This window comes from Kryptolebias marmoratus, linkage group LG20, assembly GCF_001649575.2.
Source record: "Kryptolebias marmoratus isolate JLee-2015 linkage group LG20, ASM164957v2, whole genome shotgun sequence".
Taxonomy (NCBI): Eukaryota; Metazoa; Chordata; class Actinopteri; order Cyprinodontiformes; family Rivulidae; genus Kryptolebias; species Kryptolebias marmoratus.
This window is the reverse complement of record NC_051449.1, coordinates 8,329,627-8,351,411: the sequence shown is the minus strand read 5'-3', so window position 1 is coordinate 8,351,411 and position 21,785 is coordinate 8,329,627. Positions and strand designations below refer to the sequence as shown.

Genomic DNA, 21,785 nt, shown 5'->3' with positions numbered 1-21,785 from the left:
TAGTAAACATCAAATGAAGCAAATTTCCATGGTTTATTATCACCTCATTCAAAGATGATGCTGTTGTTTAACTCGTTCAGTCACCTTCACACTTTTGTGTTTCCTATCTGCTCCAGAGTGTGAGGAAACCAAAAAGTTAAAAAAAAAAAACAGATGTCAGTTCTATTAAATAGAATTCAGCGTTTCAGCAGTGAATTAAAGGAACTAACTGTCAGGACATGCTCTATGGAGGAGTGCAACTGAAAGGACTGCCTGAATATTCTCCTCTTTGTTGCTATGGCGGCTTGGGATAATAATGGGGCGTAAGTGTGTGTGTGTCTATGTGTGTGCGTGTGTGTGTGCATTTATGCATAGGTGGAACTCGACCCCAGTCGATGGCACTTCCTCTTGTCCTGTTATCTGGGATTCTGACATGCAGTTCAGGTTCTTATCTGCTGCTCGTGGATCAGTTGGTCTCCTAAACTGAGTTACTGAGTGCAGTGAACCCAGACTTTTAGGTTATTAACATTGTCTGTAAAGCATTTTTGACATTTCTGTGCTTTCACCTGTTTCCATGACTCTATATTCATAGTTGAAATGGTCATAATAGTCTCTGCGCTCCAGTCTTCAAGGCCTTAGCGATCCTCATGTTGCCGTTTTAGATTAAGATCATCTTGTGTTGAGAAATGATGGAGTTGTAGCTGTTTCAGTCAAACATCGAAAGTAACATTAAGCACGATCTCAGGTGATATCATGCGAGATGTCACACTCAGAGTATGTGCTGGAGATGACTCTCAGCTTCTACCATATCAAATTTTGAGCTCAATATCTGTAAAACGGATCGAGTCCTGGCCTTATTTGTGTTGGCTAATGTTGATTAGCTGTATTGGCAATCTGGAATTGGACTGACTCAAAAGTTAATCAGTAGTAGATGTTCCTTGGTTGATTACTTTCTGAAAGTTTCTTTAACATTTGTTCAGTGGTCCATGAGATGTTTTGCAAACAGACAGGTAACGTTAACCAACAGTTAATGGTAAAGTTTTATTAACAGATGTTGTGCGATCTGTTAGCACTCAGAGCACAGGTTGGGGATCAGCCTCTGCATTTATCACACCAAATTTTAGATCAACATCTGTCAAATTGACAGAGTTAAAACCATTTTTGTACTTTTTACTATCAGTTGGTTGTGGTAGCTATCTTGAATGAAGTTGACTTTGTTTTTTTATTTACTATTTTCTAAATATTTCATTAAAATCCATCCAGTGCTTCAGGACATATTTTGGTAGCAGGCAGACTGATGGTCACTTTGCATACGTGGACACCTGCAAAAACATCATCGCTCTTCGGAGGCCGGTGATAAAAAGGGATCATAACACACAAGTGCATTCATGTATTTGTGAGGGAATGGCAGACTGTCAGCTTTAAGGAGGAAATCTATTTGTTTCCTGATTTAAACTCCTAGAACCCAGATGACTTCACATGAATTGTGGGCTCATATTAGTAGTGTTCTTCCTCTTTTTTTTTTTTTTGGATCCACCTTTTGGATTTTTTTTGTGGGCTCCATTACACCATTATGAGCTACTAAAGAGCAAAGTGTGCACGTCGCTTCATGAAGAGCACTTTGTAATAACATGGCCTCATTCCTGCCATTAAACCCCGGAAAGCATCTGACTGAGTCCCCTCTTGCTCAGCACTGTTATGGAACAGTGTGTTCTCACAGGGTGTACCCCCGCTCGCAGGTGCCAACTCCGCTGGAACGGAACCTGCGGCCTGAAATTTCTCTGTGCACTTTACTTGTTCTCCTAAAAAAAAAGAAAAAGACGAAGAACACAGTGTGCCGTGTCACAGACAGGATCGTACCACAATCGTCTGAAGGAAAGTTAATGTTTTTAGAGGTTGAATTTCATGGTTGTGCTCTCGGTCCTAAAGGAGTTTTTTATTCACCGGCATTCGTCTTCTTGTGGAATCGTAAATCTGTTTAGTCTGGTTTGCGTTTTGTCAGGCCGAGTAACCTACTCAACATTTACCGCAGTGCTCTGTTTTGGAATATGTGCATCAGACGGTTGCAGAGTTCACAGAGCAAACAAGCTAAGGCAGCCGTGCAAAACATGACCAGGCGTTATTATCACCGGCTGCAAAAAGGCAAAGACAGAATTAATGTTTTTGGCCGTGTCTGTGTGTGTATTTGTGTTTGTGTCTCTGTTAGCAAATATCCTATGAACTACTGGAGCGATTCTAATGAAACTTGCAGAGAGTAATCATTGGATACACATCCGCAACTGATTAACATATGGACACCAAAACAATCCAACACAAAAAACAGCTATAGCTCGGTCAATTTCACAAATTATGAGCTAAAATTTGGTGTGATAGTAGCTGAGAGTAATCCTCAGCACATACTGTGAGCACTAAATGATTGCACAAGATCTGTGTTTAAAATGTTGTCAACTACCCAAAAATGGCTAAAACTGGATACTTATGGATACTGAGCTAAAATTTGGTGGAGTGGTAGCTGAAAGTCATTCGCAACACATACTCTAGGCACAAACAGATCACGCAAAGTGTTGTATGAGATTGCGTATAATATCATTTACAAGGTAAACAGATACAGCTCCATCATGACATGATTTTAGCATGAAAGATGGTGGGAGATATGCATTACTTTGAGAAATGTTAAACCCCTAATTATTATTATTATTATTATTATTATTATTATTATTATTATTAAGTGTTGTGCTGACAACAGCTGGAAACACTCGTGCAGAACTCAGATTTCCCACATCACCTCAACAGCATTTCTGCCTTTGCACACACACACATGCACACGCACTCACGCGCATACACACATACACAGTATACATCTCTGAACGCCCTCTCACGCCAACAAACACACACTGACTCAGTCACCACCCCAAACAGGATCCAGCTCAAGGTCAGTGTGTGGCGATGCTGCCAGGACTGTGGGGGAGAGGGCTGACTGCAACGGAAAGCTCTTCCATAGGCTGTCGCAGCTTATCCAAGGCTACGGTGACCAAGACCCAGCTCTCTCTGCAAGGACTCTGTGTTCCTGTGTGGCAGAGGAGGTCATTCTCCCTCATTCTCTCTTCTGTGTGTGTGTGTGTGTATGCGTGCACATTTGCAACTCAAATTCAGCTTCAAATATAACAGGCAAACTGAAAAGAAAACATGATAGGAGGAAAGGTAAACAGGAAAGAATCATAAATTTTTCCCCTGGGGTATATTAACATCATTAGAATATATCATTTGAAAGAACCCAGCAGCAGGATTTAAGAGACCAAATATTTCAGAGGAACACGTGATCACTTTAAAAAATTAAAGGCCAAGCATTCCTTGAAGGACTGCATGTCACCCACCGCTTTTCATGGCAGAGTTTCAAATTATGATCATCTTACGCTGAGAAATGATGGAATTGTAGCTGTTTTGGTCAATCTGTGAAAACAACACAATGCACAAACTCGTGTGCTGTCACAAATTCATGTGTAAGTCAAATTTTAGTTCAATATCTGTCATTTTGACTGAGCTGTAGCCTTTTTATGTGCTTTCTAAGGTCAGATGGTTGTAGCAACCATCTTGAACCAGATTGGCTCTTTATTTTTTGAAGGTAGATCCACTGATTATTTCCTGAAAGTTTCATTGAAATCTGACCAGTGGTTCAGAAGACATTTTGACACATGAACACTCACAGACAGGCAAAAAGAAAAGCATTTTATGTAGGGGTTTTATTATTATTATTATTATTTTGTCCGTTCCATTTCTGTAGAACATTTTGTCTGGCAGCAAATTGTAGTATTTTAGAAACAAGACGTACACAAAAAAAGCCCATCTGCAGTCATCTGTTGTCTTTGCTCGTCTCAGACAGACAGTTCTGAGCAGGACTTTAAGCACCAACAGATAAAACAGTGACACACAGACTGGCTTTAAAAACACGAGAAGCACAGTTTGTCCACAGTGCGGTTACACAGGAAGGGCAAAGAAAGACTGTTTTGTCTTGTCTGTTGTTCCGAATAGAGCATCTTTAATATGATGCGATTACTCACCCGAACCATGTGTTTTTATGTCTTATGCAAACAGTTTTTTTTTAGCCTTATGTACTCTTAGTCCTAACTGAACTCAAGTGGCCTAAAATTTGAATAGGTACGCAGCAGAATTTCCTTTACAAGTGTTTTTGCACATCCTAAAAATAGACAAAATTACCTTTCTGACAAATTCAAGGTCAGGCAAGTGGTCGGCTCTTCACAGTGTTGGAGCCTTAAAAAGATGTAATCCTGCAATATTTGAGCCTTTAATGTGAGATTGCTGCGTTTTGAGGAGCGGACCATTTAAGCTATTACATGTTTTGAAAAAAAAAAAATGAATAAAAGCGTACACTGAGGCAAATTGACACTGGCTGGATGGAGTTTAATGAAACTTTCAGGAAATAATCTTTGGACGTACATCTACGACTGATAAGGTAAGATGGCTGCCACAGCCATCTTAATATTACAATATTTCAAGAGATGCCCATAACAACATTTTCAAGGTTTGGCCAAAACGGTTACAACTCCATCATTACTCAACATAAGATGATTCCAGTCTACAAGTCCGGCATGAAAGGCAGTGGGTGATGCGCACTTTGTCAAGCGATGCATTCATTTTTAAGGACAGTTTTCTTTGCTTTGTTCTGAATCATTACAGCAGCTACCCCAAATTTAGAGCTGCTTAAAATGTTGACAACTTACCATCATTGCAGCATCACTTTGTGCAATATCAATGTGCCTTTCCTTTTTCAACTGCAATAACTCTTAGGTTCTTAGGATCCAAAATGCCATATTTTCATATTTTGTAATATATTTGGCTAATTTGATGGACTCTCAGGGCCATTGTGTCTGCGATGTTAAAGCATGCTGAGTGCTTTGTGAATGTCAAGATGGTAAAACAGAAAGAGAGAAAGGAGAATGTGGGTTTATTAATATTGCAATATTCAACAATAATGTAGCTATAGCATATTTTTGGATGGGGGTGGGGTTGCAGCCCTGATCAGCATATTTCAACACTAACCTAGTTCTGATCCTGAATAAGACACAGCCAAAAGTTTTCTTAGCACAAAAAAGTAAGCAATAACTACAGTTTTTTTTTGGGTGGGACATTTGACCACGCATGCTGCTGCTTCATGCTGTAACACATTTCCTCCTAAAACATGTTTTTCTTTCTGTCAGAATTTGGCCAACCTGATTGGCCTATTTACATCAGCCTCTACATGGAGCTGCTCAATGTGCAGAGAGCTTTCTCTAAAACAGCCCTCTAACACCCACTAACATATGTTTTTGTCCACAGAAAGAGAAAAAAAAAAATCTAAACTATTTTCTGCAGCAAATCAAATGACCCTGCAACAGTCCTGGGTATTTATCAGCTCTGGTTGCTGCTGATGGGAACATGACACCCTGGAGGACATGCTGATTTTTGTCCCTTTCCTGACATTATCGTTCCACCGCTAACAGTTCTCCACTCAAGCTGCTGTTAAAATGTTGTTTGGTTTCTGTTGAGTTTAAAGAATTTAGTCAAAGAAATAAAAACGATAACTAGAGAGATGTTGAATGGCTTTGAAGAAATTTCCTGCAGAAGCTGAAACTGAATTGAAGTGGAATACTACCAAAAAACTAAAACGGAGATGTCTAGTCTAGCTAAGCAAGAGGTAGCAAAATTTTAGCTGAAAGATACAAAACACTAACTAAAGGCTAAATGTAGCAAAGGGCTTGTTAAAAGCAAAAAGAAGCAAAATGCTAGTTAAAAGCCAATTTTAGGAAAAAGCTAGCAAAACATTAGCTAAAACCTAATAGTAGCAAAAATCAAACTAAAAGCTTCATGAACAATAGACTAGCTAAAAGCTAAAAGTTGCAGACCAGTAGCCAAAAGCTAAAAATAGCTTAAGATGCTGAAGCAGATTTTAAGGAGAACAGTGTTTTTTAAAATAATGAAAAAGATTTCAGTGTATTTATTTGGGGAAAACTTGTAAATAAAGTTAAATATTTTGAAAAGTATAAAGTCATAGCACCCATCTCCTGGGTGAGCTGAATATTCTGATACAGGATTGGTTAAAATAGCACAAAGTATGCAGAAATACTGTGATTACAAAAAACATACAGAAAAAAAAACAAAAACAGAAAAGCAATGGTTTGAATGTTGACTCAGCATTTGTAAATAAATGCCATACTTTTAGTAGTGTTTTTTAAACAATTTAATAACTGTGTTTATTTTAATTGATTGCCTTTTTGTACATAACTTTGGTGTTTAAGGGATAATGCTGTCACATCTACCAGTTAGTACAGTTTCCCGTATTTTGGAGGGATAAGTCCAGGATGAAGCCCTGAATGGGTTTTACTGTCAGCTTTTTTTCTATCACCAAGGTCTGTGTGAGGGGTCAAGTCCTTAACAAAGGATGACTCTGCTCCCATTGTCCCATAAAGACAAAAAGAGTTCTGCTGATGCTGTGCCTGTTGCTGCTGTAAGGACAACTGATGGGATTTAAGTGTGTGTCCTGTCACCGAGGGCAACCTGGTGCTTATTAATCTAGTGGGTGGCTGGGTAACGGGGGAGAGATGTGGCAGGAGACTGAGGGGAACTGACGGGGGATGGGGTGCTGCTGATGAAGCGGTGCCGCCTGGGGGTCAGGAAGAGGGGCCTGATGGATACAGCTGATCACCCCGTAAGGAAGTATAGAGGGAAGGAGGAGGAGGCTCCTTCGTCAGGACATTAAGAAGCCTCTTTGTTGCGCTGTCACTCAAATGGATTCAAGGTGGCTGAGGCTGTTTTTCAGGGAGGAAAGGAGAGGAGCGGCTCCATTGTGTAAAGTGGATCTCTCTCTGGACGCCCGATAGAGACAACAGACTTCTTTCTTTTGTCCTCTCCGGGAGTGCTCGGCGCTCCTGTGGAGCAAAGATCGGTTGATGCGTCAGATGTGGGAACTGGAACTAAAGTTTAGTTGAGCTGCTGGGCGAGCTAATCATTATTTTCACATTAACCTGATGGGGTTCTTAAATAAAGCAGAAAATGCCCTTTTTCTAAATCTGAAACTGGTCTCTGACATCTGTGTCAGATAAGAAATGTTACACAATTACATCTCCCACATCTTAAATTCATGTCAAAACTGACATTAAGTTATTAGTTAAATTCATTTAAAGGTTTTTTATTTAAATAAAAACAATTTTATTTTACACGCAATACCACAAAACTAAGCCTATAAACGCAGGAGTTTCAGATACAAATTAACATATTTTACAGCAACAAGCTTCAAGTTCGAAACAACATTGATACCAAATATACAAAAATTACAACTTAAAAGGCTTCCTGGTGCTTCAGACGCTTCCCCGTAGGATAAAAACTTCACATATTTAGTGTCTGCAAATGGATTTGATGTCTTTAGATAATTAATTGCCTCAGGAAAAGCTTTGTTAGATTGTTTGAAACATAAAGACTTAAAAAAATACATTGAAGACAGAGGAATGTAGTGACAGTTTTACAACCAGTGGATCTGCATGATGTCTCCAGGTTCCTGTTTAACTTTGCCATAATCAAGCTTTTAAAAAACATTTAAAAAATGCACTTAAATTGTTAAAGGGTCTGTTTTCTAATCTCCTCAGTTCTGTAACTTTCTAAAATTGAGCCCTCTGTGTCTCTCATTGCTTTTCCTAAAAAAGGCTCAGTTTAACTTATCTTATATTACTTAATGATTTGGGTAAATAAATTGTTTTTGGTTTGATCTATTTATTTATAACAACCTGCTGTTGAACTTGTTTATCAGAAAAACACAGAGTACTGTAAGAGTACTGTAAGTTTAGACACAGAGTGCCTGTTTACTGTTTTTTTTCTTTTACAAAATGATGGGCTGGATCAGTCAGAGGCTGAAAACAGGAATAAGAACAAAAACATAAACGTAAAAACTACCTTTTCTTAGAAGTCCAGACCATAAGAGTACAAGATTAAGATTGGGGAGAAATATTGGACGTTAGGAAATCTGAAGAGGATGAAGTAGCGGGCTCAGACAGAATTAACTCATCATTGACAAGATGCTGGAGGATTAGCCCAGCAGAGCTGCAACTGGGCCGTCACGGCTGTCAGTGTTAGTCACTGCAGAACGGAACATGTGGATCTTCTCTAGCTCGAGGCCAGAATGACACGGTATGATTAATCTTCAAGCTCTGCAGATAGTGGAGCAGCGAGTTCGTCCTGAGCGAGTGAGGAGAGAAGAAAAAGAGCAGAAATGCATGCAGATAAGGAACAAAATACTGCTTAAAACTGTATAAAATGCTTGTATGTCAGGTTGAGATTTTTCTAGCAAATCTGTTTTTAAACATGGCTGCTGAGCAGTCACTTTCATTTAAAAGAGAGAGAAAAAAAAAGCCTCTGCAGTGATTATCTCCTAAATCTCTCATTAGTATCAGATGATCAAGACTTGTTGTGATGTGGGGGGAGGGTGGGGCGCTGCGCAGGTCATCTCCTGGAACTGGAACCTGACCCCCTTGCGCTCGGTTCGTCATCTGATAAAAGCAAATGTTTTGATAGTGTTGGGCCTTTCAACGTGATCCACGGCTCTCCTTTTACCTCCCATAACAAATAGGGCTGTCTAAACAAGGGTTTATTGCCGGGACGAGGCCTGGTCAGCCATCATCAAAGGTCCACTCTGTGACGTGTGGACCAGATGTTGGGAAAACTGGTGGTTTTAAAACAAAAGGAATAGTCTTAAAATAAAAAGACATCACTTCTTTCAGAATAGTGACTGTTTAACATCACAAACTGCTAATGTTTCTTGCTTAGCATTGACCGCTGTCTGACCACGGCCCGTGACAGCTTTACTGTATGATATAGAGCTCATTGTTGTCCTCTCCAGTTATTCCCTGAAAAAGTCTGTAAATGTATTAGGGTTCTGCGTTTCTCCCTGTTGTTCCGACTCGGGTGAACTGGCATTCAACCCGGCGCGGCTGTAAAATGCAGATTGGGTTCACTGGCAGGCCTTCCGTTTTATGACACAGTCATGAGCAGCATTGTAAAAGCTGTCACTTGTCCTTCACTTTCATTCATTCATCCACGGATAACATCCATGAGAAAGTTTCTGTTTAATGCTGTGTTATCAGCAAAACTCCTTTTCGGATATAACTTAATGGGTTTTAGGAATCCTATTTCTGTTTAAGAATCATGTTTTTATAAGGGCTTTTGTTGTTTTGATTAGATTTAGGGTTTATAAAATATTAAACCATATTGATTAGGGTCATAGAAATAGCTAACTCATGTGGTAATTAAAGGCCATCAATCATTTGATTTGTAAGGTTTCAGAGAAATGCCAATCCAAATAGTCAGATCCACATCTTCAAATGTGTTTTGTTGGTGCCGGCAGGCTGTAACTAATTGTATTTATTCTAATTTTTCCTGTTTTATCATCAGCCAAAAGGTAAAAGCAGACATTATTGTTTTTGCCCGTGTCCGTGGATGTGTGCTTGTGTTTGTGGGTCTGTCTGTTGGCAAAATATCTCTAAAATCAGAAGGGATTTTAGCAAAACTAGCAGAAAGTAGTGAGTGGATGTACATCTACAACTGATTGCCTTTCAGAGTCAACCTGATTCAAGATGGCTGCTGCAACCAACTGAACTTAAAAGACACAAAGTAGCTACAATTCAGTCATTTCTGCAGATATTGTGCTAAAATTTGGTGATTTAAATTAATTTATAGATTGTCTCTTATAGAGTTGGAGTTATTTTGCACACCTCGACTGATTCAGCCCATTAAAGGAAACACAAAGTCCTACTTTTACTGTAATACCCAATTAATAGTCTTGGTGATATAGTTTATAACAATATAAAGCATTTCCTCTTTTATGGCTTTCATGCTTCTCGTGATAATCCAGACTTATCAATGCAGGACATGTAATGGTAGAAGAGCACGTTTACAGTGTGGAATCAGTACTTTTGTAAACAAAGCAGACTTGAGAAGTTACTTAACACCTGTAAAGATTAAAGCTCCAAAGTTTAAAGATATTCAGCTCTGTCTCCAGATAAGATGTTCAAATCTTTGAATTTTAGAAACCTCCTTTGTTAGTTATCATTTGCAGATTCTGCATTGACTTACAAATCAGTGAATTGACTAATTATTACACTTCAAGTTGCACATTTGATGGAATGTTTTGAGCACTGAAAGTTTTTTTTTTTTAAATTTAAATTATAACTTGCTTATAAAAATAAACAGCTGCAGTTCTCGGTTTTAGCCAGAGTTGGTTTCTTTTTGCATTCGTGCTTCATCGGTTATCTGCTTGCTGGGGCCGTTGCCAGTAAGTGACGCTGGCCTTTGTCTGCGGCTCAGATTTAGTTTAAGGTTAAATACCTTGCCCTTAAACTCATCCTCATGGGCCACAGTGTGTGGCAAGGTCACCACTCCAATCAACCCAGCGGTAACACAAAGCCTGCTTGTCCTCTAATGAATTAGCTCCACGGCTCTTCGTGGCTGCCTCTCCGAGCCCATCGCAGGCTTCCTCCTTCCCTCTAACCCTTCACATGCACTCCCCCAACTCCTAAATTTTAAATGAGTTTTATAACTGGACTGTAAACCTCCAGTGGCTTAATGATGATGACTTCTTCATCTGCCCAAATGCTCCTTTTGTCCATCCCAGCCCCCGTTCCCTCTGGTCACATCTGGCTTTAAACCTTGGTTCACCCCACTTTATAGTTCCACAGATAATCCCCCTCGAATGGACATGCACCAGCGTGCACGTGCATGCACATGCCCACACACACGCACCCTGAAGCTATTATCTTCTCTGAGCCCTGCTCTGTCTCTTTCTCCCCTGTCTCTTTTCTCTCTGTGTTGCTGCCGACTTCAGCAATGGCATTCAGCTGGAATGTTTGCCTTTGTTTGCTTGGCTCACTGGAAAGCCATGAATGACCTTAGCTCATCTGCTATCCTCACTAGCAGCAATTTGCACTTCAGGGCCCAGCAGGCAGTCCCCAGAAGCAGGAGGAGGAGGGGGAGGTTTTCGAAGAATCTTTTGGGGGCTTTTATAAGGAAAGTAGTGCTGCCACCCGGATAGTAAACGGGAGCCGAGTCCTCACACCCGTGGCGTTGGATAACCCACATGACTCTAGCAGAAAAAGAAATTCCGTTGCGGGAATTTTCACATGATGACTACACTGTTTTCTTGTTTTGGTTTTCTGACAACCTAATGACTCTCTTTTTTTTCAGTCTTACATAGTTAATGAACAGAGTCGGAGGATGCTTTAGTCCTTTAATCCTCCAGGCATTTGCCCACTGTTTCCTCCTCTTTGGCTGGATTTTGACATATAAAAATATGTAGAAACTCTCTGTCTGTTTACTATTTGCAGCTTTAGTTAAATACCTGTTGTCACGGGAGTTAATGGCACACCATTTAGGCATTGTTCACATGATTTTGGTCCCTGAAAATGCTGGCATTAAGTGAGCAAACCATAACCTCTTATGATCACGTGAGTGTGTGACGTAGCCTTAGGCAAATCAGTAAAACCTTGTTGTTTTACTTCCTTCATATTTAAGCTTTTCTACTGAGCCAGAGCATGAGTGTTCTTCATTATGTAATGACTGGAGGCGATCCTATGTGCTGCATTAGCTTGACTAGTCTGAGGCAAACATGTCAGAAGTTTGTTACAAGTTGTGTTAGATGATGGTCTCAGCTGCTTCAAACAGCCGTCATGTCTTTGGCAGCTGCTGAGTCAGCTAAGACAAAAAGCTGTGGGGCTCCTTTTGCTAAAGGAAGACATCTTCTCTATGTTCTCCTCTACCCGCCCAGCAAAACGTTTAAGAGTCTCAAGCCAAAGATCGTCCAGGGCACATTGTTGGCACTGGCTAAAGCACTTCCCCTTTGTCTCCTTTGAAGGATGAGCTCAGGGGTGGGCAGGTATTCAACCCAAACTCTTTTGTTGTTTTTCTCAGCATCTTTGTGGGCAGAGAAAATGCTCATTATCTCCATTTTAAAAAGGCCATCCCCTTCAAAGTGCAAGGCCTGAACTTGTGCTTGTGCTGCTATCAGATTGAAGGTTCCACTCTGTAACAGAATTTTGGAGTTTTATCTTTTGTTATTATGTCGTCGGTCACGTTTTTTTGTTTTATTTGTTTTCTAGTTGAATTTTGATGAAATATTCATATTTTTTGTTGCTTTTAGTCATATTTGGGGTTTTCTTGTTTGTATTAAGAATTTTCTTTTTTTTAAAAAAAGGATTTGGGGGGATTTTTTGTAGTTATTCGTTAAATAATTATTTCTTTGTTAATTTTTGTGACATATTTTTGTGTTTTTTCCATTGTAGTTTTTAGTTTTTTTGCTGTTTTTGTTGTTTTTGAGCTATGTTAAGAGCAAACAGCTACAGTTTTCTGCGGTGATGCAGATTTTGTTCTGTATAGATGCTGTGTGGTGAAGGCATTTTATCAGGCAAATAAAATGGCACTTAATGTTGTTTTTTTTTTAGTTAATAAGCTCATTGTAGTAGTCTTATTAAAGTCTTACCAGTTTATAATTAATTAATCAACAAGATTAAACAAACAGACATACTTTTAACATACTTCTGCACAACCACCCTTTGTGACATGTTATTGTGAGAAAACTGACTCTGTGAGGACTTGGTGATATATTTTACTAAATTTACTGTCCAGGCTTGTGTAAATGGCTAATTTCTTGTACACACTGTAGCTCACAACATCAGTGTCTAAAGGATTGAAGTTCTTTAAGAGCCACAAATGAGCCTGAAGAGGTGTAAAAAGGTAGTTATTTATATCAGATTTTAGGTGTCTATATGGACTACATTTGACTCGTGGATTAGTTTCTTCCTACATTTAGGTGTTAATTCAACATGTTGTTGTAGATGTTCATCTTCCGTCCTCCTTTTAATTCCTTTTGAGCTTTGTGTTCGCTCCCCTTTTGGCGACACCACGACAAGGGTCTATTACTGATCCCTAATGATGTATAATCCCCAACATCTGCCGCCAGCTGTTGATTTGTGGCGCATTTTTGTTTATTTATTTTGACCAGATGAGCCCCCTGGTATTTATAGCAGCGGGGGTAAAAAAAAAAAAAAAAACATCTGTAGTGTGGGGTCAGTTGTGGGTAAAAGACAAAATGCTCGAGCTGACCCAACATTCCTGTCGCCACTTTTCTGGAGATTGATTCTCCTGTCTCTAAATTGGCCCCCAATAAAACGCTGGGTGTGGCCGCTTGAACCGAGCCTGAGCGTGAGAGCAGAAGTTGGATTTAAAGACCTGCCTCCCCCCCCTGTTCCTTCAGCCTAACCCCTCTAGCCCCCTTCGCCTTTTTTTGCTTGAAAATGAAAACTTCCTCGTGACAGGGTGCCCACGGCGGATGCAGGGGGTCACGCGTGGCAGGGCTGCATGGCAGTGGGGAGATGTGGAGGCCACGTCTTTGTCCCCCCCCTCACCTCCTACACGCCCTCAGCTCCTCAGGCCCCCAAGAGCATCTGTCACTGCAGGGGGGCCGGCAGGGCTGAGATGAATGAGCCCCCAGTGGATTCCCTCCTTCACCGCACCGGCCCTCCCCCTCTCCCTCCCTCCTTGGCAAATGGCACAGGACCGAGGAGTGGAGTGCGTAGAGGGCTATAGGGGGAGGGGTCTGCGTGGACGTGTGTTTGTTTGCATGTGAGTGAGATAGAGAGGCAGAGAGAGGGAAGAGGGCTTTTTGCCTTACTCAGAGGAATTCCCAATTCTTTCTGGGGGGAATCATGACAAAGGTGACTTCGGGGAAGGCCTGAGCTTCCGTACGTCCAGGCTGCCTAGATAAATTCTTTCAAAGAAGGATTTATCATGGACTACATCTGAGGAGCTGCCTGCAAATTTTGGGACTTACTGCACTGGACTGAAGGGCTTGTCAACTGGTTGAGGACTCATGGAAGGTACAGGAGAAGCTATCTGAGCCCCTTACTGTGGCTCTGTCCCACATGTGGCCCCCATGCAGCATTAATGATATGGGCTTTTAGCACCTCATTTAGAGAATGTGAAGTGATGTTAGTCCTTTTTCCCCTCATTTCTTTAACCCCATCCCCCTTTCTCTCATGTCTGGTGGGTCGTGTCTTTTCTAATGCTAAAAGGGAGTTCTTTCTCGCATACAAACTATTGCTATTTACACTAAATGGTAAAAAAATAACAATGAGGTGAAAACGGTTGAGTTATTTTCAGAATTTCACATAACATTTTATGTAATGTTATTCTATAAAGCACTAAAATAGCTAATGCTGCAAGTTTTAATTCAACTAAACCCTTTGGAAAGACTCATTTTCACCTCTTGGTAAATGTTTATTTAGCAAACGTTGAACAAAAGCAGGGTGTCAAGTTTAATTGTATGCAAGTTGTCAAGATCCTTTGCTTTTATTTGTCAGAAATGTTTATTGGGACCATTTATTCAGCTTTAGTGTAAAGGATCTGCTAAATTAAAATGTGAGAGAACCTAAAAGCCTAAAAGAGGGAATTAAAGTTTAATCCTTTATCTGTTGCCTCTGTTGTGAACATTGTATTATAATGATGCTGTTTATTGGTAAACAAAAGGAGGGAAAAAAGAGCTTATTAAGAGCTTAATATATTTGTCATTTTTTTTCTTTTTTAAAGTTCTGATCTGGTGTTTAATTTGGCATCACGTGTCTTAAGGATTTTCATCTAAAGTTGGGAACATTTTAGTACAATTCTAATTATTTTGTTGAAAGAAAATGTGAAAAATAACACTATTTTGATTCAGTTTCACTTACTGAAAACAAGTTTACCAGTCAGCTGTATAATGTATAATTCGACATAAGTTATAGGTTAACATTCATGACAAATGTTTGGTAAAAAATTAAATATTTTTGTGCATCAGGGAGCATAAGAGGCTGGAGATCATTGGTCTTTGTTCTTTTTACAGTTAAAATTAATCCAGTTTGTTGAAAGAAAAAAAATAATGCAACAATCTGCAAATTTTTCCTGTTTTCTTCCTACATGATTTTGCTCTACTATCCAAAGTAAAGTCTATTTTTATATTACATGTGAGATATAACCAATAGCAGCTTAGCATAAAAGGGGGTGTGTATGAATTCATTAGCATAAAAACAGAGCCATCACACCGGTTCCTCTTTGATGTTAAGCTCCAGCTCCAGGAAATTAAACCAAACGTCAACATTCCCTCCAAGCTCATCACTCAGAAAAACAGGACCTAATTAAGCCCCCCAAGGTTGCGATGGTGTTTAGATTTATGGCTCGTCCATCTGCGTCTTCATCTGTGTCCACTTTTCCTCATAACCAGAGAAGTGTCAGAATATTCCTGGGCTCTGCAGAGTGTGACAATATTGGTTGATGGCTCCTGAGAGGTGAAGGAACACATGCTTCTTTCTGACACGTTGATGTTTTTTAACAATTTACTTTGTCAAGTTGGCTAATCATTCACAAAATCAACTCCAGCGTGGTCGGTGAATGTGAGCTGAACCAGCTTGTGTACACTCGCCATTTGGAGGACTTGGACCCCAGATCGAGCCCCCTGTTACAGGCGAGGAGAACTTTGCTTTCTGCTGTATCAGGGTATATCAGAGGCTGAGCGCCGAGACAATACTTTATCTAAGGGTCAGAGTAACCGCCGGATGCATCCACAGTGGAGCGGCTGTGTGCAGGGAGTGCTGCTACAAACTAAAACACCGACTGTGTTTAATGAAAATAGCCCCAAGGCCATGGTGGTGTCGTGTAACACCTTTCTTTTAGCCTCGTAGTAGTGCCTACATGTGTCACGGATTGGGCTGCACTCAGTATTTGAGTGCTCACAAGTGCTTCCATTCATTGCATGAATGAGCGCATTCTATTCAGTTTTATGACCTGTAGTAACAAACTTTTGACCTTTCGAGATTTTGAAACTATTGCTATTGTCCAAATAGGATTTGAATAAATAAGTTGTGCAATCATTATTTGTTGACAAGTGGGAAAGAGTTATTGCCAAAGTTTGAAGAAACAGTGTAGAGTTTGAAGCATCTGTTGTGAATGACTCTCAGCTACAGCCACACCAAGTTTTTGCTCAATATCAGTAAAACTGAGTTTTAGCTATTTTTGTGTTGGCTAAAGTCAGTTAGCTGCGGCAGCCACCACGAGCTGGGGTGACTCCAAAGGTTAATGAGTTGTAGATGTACAACCAATGATTACTTCCTGGGAGTCTCACTAAAATCCGTCCAGTGACGCCAAAATTTTAAACAAAAATATTTTGCAGAGTGTAGTGCTCAAAGTATATTTTGTGGGTAATGCTCAGCCACTACCATACCAGATTTCAGCTCCATATCTTTAAAACTGTCTGAGTAACAGTCATTTTTCTGTTCTCTAATGTCAGGTGGCTATGGTGGCCATCTTGAATGGTGGTTGACTCCTGAAGTTAATTATTTGTAGATATCTATCCATTAAATATTTCCTGAAAGTTTCATTAAAGTCCATCTGGTTGTTCATGAGATATTTTGCTAACAGCAGACAGAATTGACCCCAATAGTTAATGTCAAAGTTTTAAAAACAGATTTTGTGTAATGAGTTAGTACTCAAAGTGTGTTGAGCATGACTCTCAGCTACTACCACTTCTATTTTTTAGCTCTATATCTGTATAATTGGCTGAGTTATAGGCATTCTTGTGTTTGCTAAGGTTGCTTAGGTGTGCCGTCCATCTTGAATGGGGCTGACTTTAAATGTTTATCAGTTTTAGACGTAAATCCAGTAAATACTTTCAGAGAGTTTCTTTAAATTCTGTCTATTGGTTTGTAAGATATTTTGCTAACAGTACAAATGAACATGAGCACACAGTCACTGGCAAAAAGCTTAATAAAATGATAGTGAAAAATCAAGAAAATTTATTTTCTTGAAACATTTTTAAAGCTTCCTAGTTTAATCTGTTCATTTATAGCATGTTTTAAGAGTGTAATTTTAAAAAGCATTTAAATCACCAATATTTATGTCAAATCATTAATAGGAGTGAGTAGAAAGTGTGATTTTGGTGTAATTAGAGAAAAACACTGACCGTCTGCTACAGTTAGAAATCTCCTCTCTCCCCCTGCAGGCCGTGCAGTAAAGAATGGGATGTCCTTGCTGAGAGTTTCTGCTGAGTGGTAGAAATCCAGCATGTAGCAGAGGTAAACAAGTCCCTTCACGCCTGGGAACAGACCGACATTGTAAGTTGCCTTCTTTGAATCTACTAAGTTGAAACTTTTTGTAAGAAAGTCAGGATGTGTGTGCATGTTCTTGTATTCCCCCCCAGCATGGCCTCCTGCGATCTGCTCGGTCTGACCCAGGGTCACATTCATGCAATCTGTTGATGCCACCCAGTAGCTGCGTGGTGGCCTTGACTCAGCACCGCTCGCTAATGTGAGCGCCGCTTTTCAGTCATTAGGCTTTGAGCCTTAGTCCGCTGTTTTGACCATCCATCAATAAAGCTGCTGACCAGCCTAACCCACCCCCCTCCAACGAGATCTGGACTTGAAGTGGTATCTCACTACGCTGCGACTGTTAGGAGACTAGTTGGTGACTAAAAATTGTGGGAAAATTGTGAGAAAATGCATAAATTTAGGATTGCAGTCTTCCCTGAACTGTGAGTGTTTGTAAAAAAGTGACTAGTGAACTGTGTGGCCGTGTTTTGAGCAGCCAGATTTTGAAATCACAGCCTTTTCCTTCTGTGCACGGCTTACAAAACTTCACTTTTAGCTGCAAACATTATTTTGTTGCCTGACTCTGTGGACCTCGGCAGCTGCCCTCCACATGTGTGATTTAATCTGCTGGAGCAGATACGATGATTTATGGACAAGTTATTTAATAATTGTGTAAATTAAAGGCTGATTCATTCTAAACTTTTGAAAATATTTAACTTTAAAAAGGTTTTTCCTATGAAATACATTGGAACTTTTTCAAATCTTTTAAAAACATAGTTCTGTTTGAAATTTACTTTAGCATGCTTCTGCTAATACTTTTGCTGCTTGCTACTTTTAACTATTAGCCAGGCCTTTGTTATATTTAGCCAGTTTTTCTACATTTAGCTTTTGCTGGCATTTTATTACTTTTAACTTTTACCTAGTGTTTTGATACTTTTAGCTCTCTTTTTTTTACTTTTAGTTTACAGTACACTCAGCATTCACACTGCATTTTTGTAAAGAAATGCAACTTTTCTAAGTATTATTTACCTTCAGCTTGGTTTTTCGACCAAGACATTTGCCTTGGATGTTTTCTGTGGAGAACTCAAAATACAGTAACAGTGCTTTTGATACATATTGGAGACGCCCACAGCATAACTCAGATGGGCTTGAGATAGGTTGGAGAGGCCTGCAACAACTTTGTTACTATTTCAAGAAAAAAAGTTGGCACGCAAATTTTAAAAATATGTTCAGAACTCAAGCGACAGGTGTTCGTACCCCTGCGACTCATGTGAGGGAGTTGAGAACCACAGCAAGAGTTGGCAGACATTCTGGAGATATTACGGACGTTCCCTCATGAATGCCATTTACCAGCCAGTCAAAGCCCAGTGAGATACCACCTTCAGCAACCACCTGTCTCACACCTCAGAGGCATCCACAGCCCAACCTCTGCCACGGTCATCTTTTGTTTTAAGTGAGAAAAGGTCATCTTCTGTTCTCCCCTCAGGCCTACAACCAGGTTAATGACAAATCTGTCCATTGGGGCTTGACATTCAGTCACGAAAGAAAGAAAAAAAAAGGTCTCCTGAGCTTCCATTACCTGAGCAACCTCATAAAATCGCCCTGAGGTGATCATTTTCTGTTCTTTTTTTTTTTTACCCTCTCTGTCATTGTTCCTCTGTTCTGTCACCTTCCTCCATCAGTTAAGCAAGAAGTACTGTAGCTTTATTCTCTTAAGCTCCTTATCTGCGGGACAGCGCAGTCAGGCAATCCTGTCTTTTGTCTGGCTTGGTCAGATTCCTCCCCAGAAAGGTAGTTAAGTAAACATGAGGACTGGAACCTGTCCAGGCGTGGGCAACATCAGGCCTGGGAGGAGAAAAGTCATCTCTAACTAAAATCCCACCCTGCCTGTTATTGACTAGGGGAAAAAAAAAACTAAGAAAAAAAACACAGTTTGGGAGTCACTGTGACCTGCAGCTGATTATCGACACTCAAGGCGAAATGTTAAAGTGGGTGTTGAACAGCACGACAAAACTAACACAAAGTGTTTGATTTCTTTTTCAATTTAAGCACACAATCTGCAACAGTTGCAACCCCTCAAAAAGTATTTCACTTTACAACTTATTGATGTTTGCTGAAATTCTTACACAATTAATCAAATGCCAGAGATTTAGATAAAAATTAGCATGCGATATGTCACATAATCTGGTACATCACAAAGTACGTGTTGTGAATGACTGCCATCTACAGCCACACCAATTTTAGTTTATATCTGTTAAATTTGACAGAGTTAAAGCCATTTTTGCATAGGCTTAAGTCAGTTAATAGTGGCAGCCAAATATTTCCTGAAAGTTTCAGTAAAATCCATCCAGTGGTTCATTAGAAATCCAGGTACATTTGCAAACATTCCCTTTGCTGTTCTGCAGAGAGCAATTAAAAAAAGCAAAAAAACCCCAGCTTTTAGCTCAAGTTCATTTCATTTAATTTGCATCCAAAGTCTGTGGGGACTCACAGTTAGACCATGACAAGAGGATTCATTTTTTATTTATTTATTTTTTAAAACCAGCTGAAATGTTCAAGCTGGGCCTCAGCTCGTGTGTTTACACCAGCTCTGGTCCACAGCAGACAAATGTAGTCCAAGGACAAACATGAAAGAGGCATTTCAGGTCAAACCCGTGTGTCAGGAAAGCAGCCAACCCCCCCTTTTTATTTTCCTTTTTCTCCTTCTCATCTCTCACTGTTTGAATTCTTGGCTCGGGAACCAATCTGCTCGTGTGTTTTGACAAACGGAAAAGTGGGAGTTGAAGGAGAAATTTCCACTGGAGCAGAGCCATTATTCAGATCTGGGTTTTTTTTTTTTGTCTGTTTACCACTTTGGGTGTGTTTTCTTTTTTCTGTCCTTGCTCTTTTCTTCCTTCCTTTCTTTTTTTTTTTTTTTTTTTGTCTTTAAGACCACATGCTTGGCCCTCTGTCCAGCTGCCACCTGCCACCAGGGAGCCCCGGCCAATGGCAGGCCCATGCCGCCCCGACCTCAGCAGATGTCCTCCAGTGGACATCAGGGCGGAGGGGGTGTGCAGGGGGCAGCGCAGGCAGAGTGACACGAGCAAACAGAATAAGAAAGAAACCAAAAATAATTTAAAAAGCTCCCAGCCTTGTTCAGTATGTTTTGATGCAATAGTCCATGTGTGTCTTTACTGGTCACGCCTCTCAGTTATGTAAAAAAAAAAACCCCAACAAAAACAAGCAAACAGATACTTTATGTGTTTGCAACTAAATATTAGAGTCTGCGTTCACCGTTTGGTTTACCTGTTTTTTATTTTTTCTGTACTACTTTTGCATACTTTGCACTCAAGTTTAATTTTGCTTATTTATATTACCCCATTTCACAATAAAAGTCACAGTCTCAGGCATACAAAAACAATCATGTCACATTTTAGTCATTCATATATTAAAACATTCAGCTTATTCAGGAGATGGGTGCTATGAATTTTGTTCTTTTTATCTTTTGTACTTTTTCAGAATATTTGTGTTTGATCCAAATATTTTCTCCATAGAAATATATTAAGATTTCTTGAATTTCTTCAAAAACTTTCTTCTCTTTAAGGTCTCCTTCAGCATAATATGCTACTTTCAGCTTTTAGCTACTGTTTTGCTACTTTTAGTTTTAACAAGTCTTTTGCTACTTTTAGCATTCAGCTATTGTTATTCTACATGCAGCTTTTACATAGCCTTTTGGTACTTTCAGCTTTCAGCTAGTGTTTTGCTCATTTTAGCTTTCAGCTACTTTTTCTGATTGTTTTAACTTTAGCAACTCAGTTTCAGCTTCTTTAGCAATTTTCAACAGTAATTCAGCATTCAGCCCTTTCACAGGTAATTCAGTTTCTCTAGTAATTATTGTTTGATGACAGACTAGTTTTGCTTAGAGTGTATTTTATAAAAAAAACAAAAAAAACATCTGAACTAATTGCTGTTGAGAAAACAGCTGGAAACATTTGAGTTTTGCTTTGCAGAGTGTTTCACTTGCTCTTCTGATGTAACGAAGGAATCGATGAGCAGAGATAAACAGCCGTGATTCTGCCTGTTGGCTCATCGCGCTGCCCTTTTCTCTCCTCGCCCACAGATAATGGGGAATTCGTACGCGGGGCAGCTGAAGTCCGCTCGGTTTGAGGAGGCTCTGCACAACTCCATCGAGGCGTCGCTGCGCTCCACCAGCGGAGACCCGCAGCCCATCTTCACCCAGCTCTACTTGGAGCCGGAGCCATATCCAGGTAACACGGATATGCACAGAAACATGACGTGCAGAAGGACTAAAGGCTTTAAATGATGGAGACTTTTGTTACTGAGAAGTGTGGGTCTAGGTTTTATAAGAGAAGCAGCCATTTTCAAACTCAATATACTATTTTTATCTCTTTGAGCTGTGAAATTAATTAATGTGCCTTAATTACTGCACACCACTAAAGGCCACAATGTTTCATCAGTGTGTATTTGCTTGTGTGTGTTCTTGTGCTACCAAAATAATATATAAGTTTTATCCAGAAATGGCTTTAACACGGCTAATTTTGCAGATACTGAGCTAAAATTTGATGTGGTAGTAGCTGAGAGTCATCCTCAACACATGCTGCGAGCTCAGCATTAAACTCAGAATACTGAGTTTAATGGTTGATTTCATTGACTTCTTCCTTT

At 39.9% G+C, this 21,785-nt stretch overlaps 1 protein-coding gene across 5 annotated transcripts in view; it reads left to right on the top strand.

The window, feature by feature from the left end:
- The window catches only part of greb1l (GREB1 like retinoic acid receptor coactivator), a 50,318-nt gene that overhangs the window by 5,278 nt on the left and 23,255 nt on the right, over positions 1-21,785 (top strand). For 4 of the 5 annotated variants that reach the window (XM_037982089.1, XM_037982087.1, XM_037982088.1 and 1 more), the window contains exons 2-3: positions 17,039-17,150; positions 21,223-21,370. In XM_037982089.1, coding sequence (XP_037838017.1) covers positions 21,226-21,370 — 145 coding nt within the window. In that variant the 5' untranslated portion in view covers positions 17,039-17,150; positions 21,223-21,225. Of the gene's footprint in view, positions 1-13,643; positions 13,890-17,038; positions 17,151-21,222; positions 21,371-21,785 lie in introns of those variants that run through there. The other variant, XM_017426075.3, reaches the window with a different exon arrangement.